This window comes from Epinephelus fuscoguttatus, linkage group LG4 (genome assembly GCF_011397635.1).
Source record: "Epinephelus fuscoguttatus linkage group LG4, E.fuscoguttatus.final_Chr_v1".
Classification (NCBI taxonomy): Eukaryota; Metazoa; Chordata; class Actinopteri; order Perciformes; family Serranidae; genus Epinephelus; species Epinephelus fuscoguttatus.
This window is the reverse complement of record NC_064755.1, coordinates 8,665,523-8,674,348: the sequence shown is the minus strand read 5'-3', so window position 1 is coordinate 8,674,348 and position 8,826 is coordinate 8,665,523. Positions and strand designations below refer to the sequence as shown.

Sequence of the window (8,826 nt, the reverse complement as noted above, 5' to 3'; positions counted from 1 at the left end):
AGCTCTGCTTGAATGCTACTGCGGGGTGTTCATGTTTGATCCACAGGAACAGCATAAAATAAAAAGCTCTCTTTACGCAGGCAGCATTAGAGCTCTGGTTGAGAAGTTTTTGTAAAGTGGACAGAATCTGACGTCTACTTGTTTACACACCTAAAAAATATTTCTTTGGCTGCAGCTTTAGCCAGACTTCCTCCCAAATGAGGTGGTGTGGTTTCTGGAAGCAGGAGAGATGAATCTTTCACAGTCTGGTTTCGTAAACTAGGATCCCAAAAGGCGAAGTAATGTTTCAGGATTAATTGCAACAAATACACTCATTTTCTCATTGAGTTTTAAGACATTTAAGAGCGATGGCCTTGCTGCCATATCTGATGAACATGCAAATACTTGTGACTTGTGTTGAATAGGGAAACCAACATAATACAATTGCCATGACAGCTATATTCCAACATTTTGCTACAACTTGCTTTTGTGCAAGTAGATATGAAAAAAATCAAGGAAACACGAAACTGTTGAACATTGTGCCTCATCTCCCACCGAGCCTGTCTTTGACTTCTGTCTCTATCTCCTCTGTGCAAAGGAATCTCGTTGTACATACAATTTGAGAATGCATTTGTACTGCATCATTGTACAGTATGTCTGTGCGTGTCACTGAGCATTAGCAACAAGCTAACATGGTATTATAGCCATCTGACATCTTAGTTTCCCTGTTTCCTGCAGAGAATTGCGCTATTACAGCGTTATTTTGGATCACACTGCTTTTCCTGGCAAGTCCTGTCCTACTGTGTTGTGATTGAGTAATACTAGCCCTAACCCTGACCTTTTTGTCCTAACCTTAACCACCTCCAATCTCAAGCAGGCCTAGCTGTGAACACACAATAGCTATGGTTAGGATTAGGAGTTGTGTAGTAGAGTGGGTGGTCTGCGAAACTACCGATGTTGACCATAGACTATATAATAATAGGCGTAGCCACTATGACATCATCCATTGGTTTGTGGACTCGTGGTTGGCATTTGCTTGTCGCCATCTTGGATTTTTGGAGGCCGAAGTGACCTGAGGTGACCATATTTGGACGAGAGGGTGGAGCAGGGGAGGAGGAAGGTGGATCTAAATGAGAGCCTAAGGTGACGCCTGCCAAACAGCCTGTCACTCAAAGCGACCACGCCCTTAATTATGCATAACTTTAAGCCTTTATAAAATTCATGCGGGTGAGTTATATAACAATTCACCCCCCCCTGCAGTTGTCATGAAGTTGGGAAACTGTTTTTTGAACCAGGCTGTAAACATGTTTATTTCAGTTGTAGAGTTGGGCATTCTAACATGGGTGCCTGTGGAGATTAACGTGCTTTTCAGTCAGCCTCAAATGGCCATTCAAGGAACTGCAGTTTTTGGCACTTCAGGTTGGCTTCACTTCTCAGCGCTGGAGGTTGCCACTTGACCACGATTAATCGATGTGATGAGTACCAGTCAATCACGGCACAGTAAAACAGGAATTGCCAAGAAAAGCAGTGGGATTCATAACGACGCAAGAAGCGCAGATTAGGTTGGGTTTCCCAAAACCAAGAAGGGTTTTTCAGGTTGTTGTTTTTGTTTCATAAATCTTAATGTTTTTGTACTTTGTTCTGTTTTATGTGGTGTGTGCATGTTTTAAACTACACCCAGAACAATGTGCAAATGTTCACAACCCGTAAAGGCCTATCGCAGCTGCTGTGGGATACATAATTTTAGCAATGCAATTCTGCCGAGAAAAAAATTCATAAATAATAAGAACAGTCATTAAAACCTGAAGGAAAACTGCTCTTTGTTTCCCTTGACACTATGAATTGGTCACTACTCAAAAGATCTCAGAGCTGAATGTGCTGGATTTCCCTTTGGGATAAATAAAGTTCTTTCTATTCTATTCTAGCTTACTTGAGCTTTGTTCCATTGGAAGCAGACGGGTCAAAGAATACATGAAAAAACAGAAACAGTAGAAGCAACTGCAAATGAATCAAGACTTTTGTGATGGAAAACACAAATAGGCTACATGCTCAATGATTCTGGGGAAACTGAGTTCAGCACAATGTACACTATACAATACACAAATACAAGAAAAAGAGATTCTACTTATTAACCCAGTTTTGGTAAGCCCAGCCTAGCACCATAGATGGTCAGTGCTGTGAGGTGCATTGTCACTTAGAGACCGAGAGAGGAGCTGTAGGGTGCTGGGTAGTTAATCTCACCCAAACTCAGGTGGACATATCACTTCCTTGTTTTTCTAAATTTTTTAAGATAGATTAACAAGTGAAAACTTAAATCCGGAGGTCTGTGTGGCTTTTAAGTTTCACCTTTTTCTTCTTTTTCTTCTTTCATTGAATGCAGGAATGAATGATTGTCATTACCGGATTGTTGTAATTTGTATTGGACGGCTTCAGTTCAGTGTAACGATAATCTTATGTTAACGCTTTGTATTGTCTGTTCTTGGTATCATATGTTCTGTTGCCCATCTCGCTTCTTTGCCTCAGAATATTTTTTGTGGACTCAGTGCATTTGAAGCCCATTTCTGGAAATGGGGCAGTTATACTCAATTAAAACTTGTGAAATTCATTGGAATGTGGCGTTTTATATTTTGAATACTATAACTTTGTGTATGAAGAAATAAGTCGATTTATTCAGCATGTCCACTGGAAAAAAGGCAATAACAATACAATATAGTGGAAAGAAAAGGATTTAATTGACTGAAAGCTTTGCTCCAGCAAATTATTTTGGACTGTGTTTGATGAAGGTTGTTTAGATGCGCTACTGATGCACAATCTCTTAACAACTGCATTGCGACATTTGAACTTTTATTAATTCAGATGCTCACTATTCATTGACATCAAAGTTCATTTTCTGTGTGTGCAACCAGGATATGAAAAAAATAATAAAAATGTGGATGTGAAAAAGATTGGGAGGTTTTTATTTCTTATTTTACACAATCTTGAAACTCAGATTATATTGCAGGTTTGACTTTAGCCATGAACTAAACCTTAACATCTATTTTGTATCTTAGTCTCATTCTTTGTGATTAATAACAAATATAATTCCTCCAGGCTGTTTTGTAATGCTTTTTAAAGATATTTACAACTGCTGACCTTTAGCTGCAACACTCCAATCCAGTCACCAGAAAAAATGCTGCTACGGAAATCTTAAGACTTTCATGTTTTGTTCTACGACATAAAATATGCCAGTAAATACCCCACTCGTGAATTTTGAAGCTTTTACATGTTTTACAAAAGGCAGTTGCTAACAACTGGCTAAATGAGACTGCAGAAGGTCATCACGCTGAACATGGTTTTACAGCCTCGTTGTGGCGGCGACATTTACGTAAGTCATGCGACTGTGGTGTAGTTTGTTTATAGCCTCACCTTAGCTTTTTATGCAGATGCATTTCATTGCATCTGAATCTACAACTGTACATTTTATTGTATATGACAATAAACTCAACTTGAATTTATAAGCCTATAGCTCAAGAACCAGCACATAACCCAGTAACAACTTAAAATGTTGACTTGATTGTGTTTTGAAGTTGTTATGGCTGATACAGGCTGTGGATGTAATGTCACAAGATTATTGATTTTCCAAGAGATTGCTGTCAGATGTGAAGGGCCCAACACTACTGCCCATTTATCCAGCTAAATGGTAGATATAAGATGTGCCTCGCTTCAGTTAGTAGCCTATAAAAGGGCAGCTAGGTCGTATAAGACTTAGAGAGCACAATGAGAAATACAGAGCTTGGTGATGCTGCTGCTGCTGCTGTGTGACTCACATTACAGAGGAATCAAAGAGACATCCACAGGTGGAGGGTACGACTGCATATGCTAATGGAATTGTGCTCACATATTGTAAGAAAATGCTGATATGGGTTTTTAGCACAGATCACAGAGCATGCTTAAATTCATCATACCATCAAAGCATAGCTGAAGTTGGTCCTGCATATCTATTGTGTTCAGGCCTCAAGTTGTGTCAGTCATGCAAACAGGAAAAGGATCCAGGCACTCCAAACAAAAATGAGAATGAGGAAGGAAAGATTAGATTAAAAAGCCTTTAATACAATGACCAACTCGTTAAAAAGCCAACATGTTTCGATCACTTTTGGTCTTCATCAGGGCTGGAGAAAAACAGTCATGTTTACAACCACCCCAAAACCTCCATCAAAAGAGTTGTTGGACCAAAAAGCAGTAAAAAAAAAAAAAAAAGAAAAGTGGCATACCCTGCAGGACACATACACCTACAACAAGAGAAAGGAATGGGGTGCATCGTATAATTTCATAACTCAGACAGTTACTTTCAGCAGGTCATATTCAGGTGGATGATGGTGACGAAGAGTAGGATGCAACAGAGGATGAGGACGGCGCACACAAACAGAGCTCAGCCCTTTCAGATAGCAGTGGTGCCAAATATAAGACACTGGGAGAGAGTAGCGACAGTCGGGGAGGTACTTCCAGTGGAGAGAAGCAAAGGAGCAATTGTGTCTCTTTATTTTGTTTGCTTTTGTGAATTTCGCGGTGAATAGAACAATAAAACGCATCGGACCCAGTGTGCAAGGTTTCCGTATAAGGATTTTAACTGGAAGAAGGACTTGGAAAATATGAAGACTTGGTGTGCAACGGCCTTAATGCTTTGCATCAATAGGTTTAAAAATAAAAAGACAAGAGAAAATAGCACACTAGTTATGTAATTACACTTTATTCTATATACACTTAAGTGTAATCTCTCAAGACAGATTCTGCAATCTACATTGTAGAATCTGTCGGCAGCCCTGTGTGAAAGACGACTAGAGAGAGGGGGAGGGTGGGGCTTTGAGTCTGAACATGTTGCACTTTAGCCAATCACAATGGAGGGGGCACGGCTGAGACGTGCAGGTGTCCCCAGGAAATGTGTACCTACAGAAACAGCAAGCTCCGCGTCCATAGCGACCGCTCCACCCAAAACGCCGTCTTGTCAACATGAAATTTTTTTTTTTTTCCAGCGGATGTCTTAGTTACAACATGATTGAGCTAACTGGAGTAGTTTCATGTTGTATCCGACAACGGGAGACTTTTAACAGATGACGTCCTGATGTTAGCTTTGCTAACTGTCCCTGTCAGCTGCAGCCACTGATGCTTCTAGACATCGTGATTTCCCATAACTGAATAAATACCACACATAGCAACACAAAACTGCTTTGCTAGCTCAATCATGTTGTAACTAAGACATCCGCTGGCAAAAATATTTTATTCACGGACCGTTTAATGAGTTATTACCTTATTTTTATAGTCTATGGTTATAGACAACACTAACGGCTAACGTTAACAGCTAACGGTTAGCTCAGCTAATCTACGATAACCATGTTAATTACAAAACATGCTCACAGAAATAGTAACGTTTGTTCAGTCATTGTGTTTATAGACTTAACAAACATCAGATTAGTCTACACGGTGATATAGTGACGTGAAAAATGTGATATATAGCTAAACTGCTAGTTTTCTACCCGAAGTATTCGTAAAGAACACAGCGATTCCCTGGGGGGACCACCGGAAGTGAAGGGCGTGAGGACCCTGCACTTCCGGTTAGTCGAAAAACTCAGGGCTGTGCCTCCAGAGGTAAAGGAAGAATTTTTTTGTTTTGTTTTGTTTTTTTTTTTGTTTTGTCGGGTCTTCCATGTGCCAAAGATGACTTTGTTTGACATTGTGTGTTGAATGTGTTGACAATCCTGTCTCTCCCAGACAAAGTGGTCCACTTCCCCACGCTGGCACAGAGGACCAGCTGACCATGCCTTCCAATACTTTGCCAACAGCCTGTATAGGAGCTATTGATGGATGGATCAAGGTTCCCCGTGGTCTACCTGCACATTATTACCTGAACAGGAAACTTTTCCACTCTGTCCCGCTTCAGGCAATTTCTGGACAGGTTTACTTATCACCACGGTTCAGTCCATGACACCAGGGCACTAAGAAATATAGTCCGGTGTTTGTCAGTGGCTGTTACTTCATCTAGAGGGAAACTCATGTCTGACTGCCGTCACCCTCATTACCCCTTTACGGCAACCAGTGAAGGGAAGAGTGGAGGCGCACTTCAGCGCTCACCGTGCCAGAGCCTGAGCGAGGGGCATAAATAAAGACAGTGCAGGCAGGGCAGTTGCACTGGGGCCTATGGGGTGAGGGGGCCCATAGAGAGAGTCGGCCCTCCAACTATATGTTAGGCAGAAAACATCCTGTGTGAGTAATTTAGATTGCTAGCTTACAAATATGCCTGTATTCAAAGAAAAACAGTATTTGCCATTTGCTATGCCTTTGAAAAGGGGATGGACATGCCCTCACCCATCTTTGTGCTTTTAGTGAGTGAGCAGGTGGAGAACATGGGACCCTTCCACTTTGTTGTGGAGTGTAACTTTGTAGTCACCTTCACAGCTGAATGAAGCATCCTGCATTAAGGTGTAGGGTATAAACACAGCTGCAGGCAGGTTGTTAGTTATATTAATTTTTTCAGTAGAGTATCAACGAGATTTTCTCAAGAAACTAATAGGTGAGTGAATCTGTACACATTTGAACCTAGCCTAGTTGTGCTAAATGATGCCATGCGAGCTTAGAGTTGAGTAGTCTTGAGTCCTGTTGTTGATACATGGCCTTCAAGTTTTCAGAATTGTGTGTATAGTTTAATTTGTGTGTTTACACTGGAGACAAACTGTAAAGCAGTCGTTTTATCTGTCACACTCAGGAGGCCCGTCACACTTTTTTTTCAAACTAGATGTGTCGCCATGAGCCCAGAGTAGTGATGTTACGCTCGGACCAGTTTGCTCGACACAGTGTCGATCTTTTGAAGCGCAAGTGTTCCGAGGCAGTGTTTCGATCCCTGCTTCAGCAGGCCCACAATCACGTGACTACCGGGAGCGAGGCCTCCTTACAGGCAGTCTTGAGGCTTTTCCAGGTTTTCCACTTAGATGCAGTTCTGACACACCGCCAGCAGATGTCACTCTTCCGACTGTATGAAATGCTTCGAAGCAGTGTGTCATTCTTGAGGCAGGTGTGTCAAAGTGGTTCAATGCTTCATGAAGCTTCGATTTCACCATCACTAGCCCAGGGGTGCTGTTATTACACCTCGTGTGGATGACTCGCATACGCCTCTGTCTGCGCTCAGCGTCTCCTATCCTTATTCTTGTGTGTGGGTTACCTCAACATCACGAGTCATCATCTCTTAAAACGGTGGCGTTATGAGGCGGGTGTCTTTACGCACCGCCTCTCCGGCAGCGTCCAGTTGCAAGCCCGTGCGTAATGCAGCCTGCTACGTTGCTCACACAGCTGCAGAGCGTCGTTCTCAGCATTTGTTGGTAGAGATTAATCTCAGTGGTTTACTCTACCTGTACAGCACCTGTCACACTGGCTGAGTACAGATAGAGTAAACCACTGAAAACCACTGTCCTTTGGCATGGTTCCCCTGGAGAGCATCTGTGCGCACTCCACCAAAGGAAATTCATCTTCCACGGCTTTGCAGAATGACAATGGAAGGCATTTGCATTGAGGTGTCCTGGTCCTCTCCGTGCTCCTTCATTGGCTTTTATGTGCGGGATTGTCTCCTGTTTCTCCATGACTCACTTTGTACTGAGAGTTATGTCGGTGTGATTAATACTGGGTTATTCGATTGTGCGCTCTCCCTTCTGTCAGGGCATGGAGCGCTGTTCTTTCCCCACACTGCTCCTCCCTCCTCATCTCCGTTTTCTCACAGCAGTGGCCGTTATTGTTTCCGGTGTTCATTCACTTTGCGGAGAACTCCAGGTATTCTGTGCCCTACCACCGCGCGCCATTACGCAGTGGTTGAGCATGGGACGTTCATAATTTTAGTTTGAAGTAGGTGTGTTTGTGCTTGTGGTACTGGAGAGACCCTGGTAGATATACTATTCTGCCTCACCCCTATCCCGCCTGCTATAACCTTAAAATTACGCAATGCGAGAAATGCATACCGTAACTCCAGATTCTAGGTATTAGCTACGTAAATAGGCTAAATTATACATAAAATAAAGTAAGAGCCGAAGGGATAGCGGTTTGTGGTCGTTAGTCCCGCCGTGAGCTAGAAAAGTACCGCAAGGACTTAACTCTCCGACCGCACACCAGAGATTTAAAAAGGAGGTTATGAGGAAAAGCACACAGAGGCTTTATTGCCTCCAGGCTGTGAAAGGTACACTTCACACATAATGACGTGTAAAGAGTTGGTGAGGATTGGGCAATAAAATAAATTGAAAAAAAATATATATACATATAAAAAAGGTATTTAAATGTTGTGCCGGCACGTCAGATATGAAACCCTATAGAAGACGAGTGGCCTGCCCTGTACCAGTATCATTTGAAATGAAAAATAACGTTGAGAATAAAGACGGAAGATAAGCTCTTCATATTGATAGGTGGGTGGCCCTTAAAAGGACCTTTGATTTTCAGTGACAAACACTAAGTGTTCAACCTCCGAAGCCGTACAGAGTGCGGCCCTGCCTCTTGAGAGCATACACCACATCCATGGCGGTCACAGTCTTCCTCTTGGCGTGCTCGGTGTAGGTGACGGCATCACGGATGACATTCTCCAGGAACACCTTCAGCACACCGCGGGTCTCCTCGTAGATCAGACCGGAGATACGCTTCACTCCACCACGGCGAGCCAGACGGCGGATAGCGGGTTTGGTGATTCCCTGGATGTTATCACGGAGAACTTTGCGGTGACGCTTGGCGCCTCCTTTACCGAGTCCTTTTCCTCCCTTGCCGCGACCACTCATTTTCACTGCTCAGATTTTTCTACACAATAACGTTCACTGCTGAAGTCACACGGAGTTAAATACTGTCTGA

At 42.7% G+C, this 8,826-nt stretch overlaps 1 protein-coding gene and 1 pseudogene across 1 annotated transcript; one reads left to right on the top strand and one right to left on the bottom strand.

Annotated features, from left to right (window-relative positions):
- LOC125887275 (uncharacterized) overlaps nt 1-8,826 on the top strand; it is a 753,166-nt pseudogene that overhangs the window by 681,693 nt on the left and 62,647 nt on the right.
- Nucleotides 8,445-8,756, bottom strand: LOC125887978 (histone H4). The gene has a single exon (XM_049575131.1). The coding sequence runs from the start codon at nt 8,754-8,756 to the stop codon at nt 8,445-8,447; it is 312 nt and encodes a 103-aa protein (XP_049431088.1).

Excerpts from the sequence above, each read along its gene's own strand:
- LOC125887978 (XM_049575131.1), bottom strand. The coding sequence starts at position 8,756 with ATGAGTGGTCGCGGCAAGGGAGGAAAAGGACTCGGTAAAGGAGGCGCC.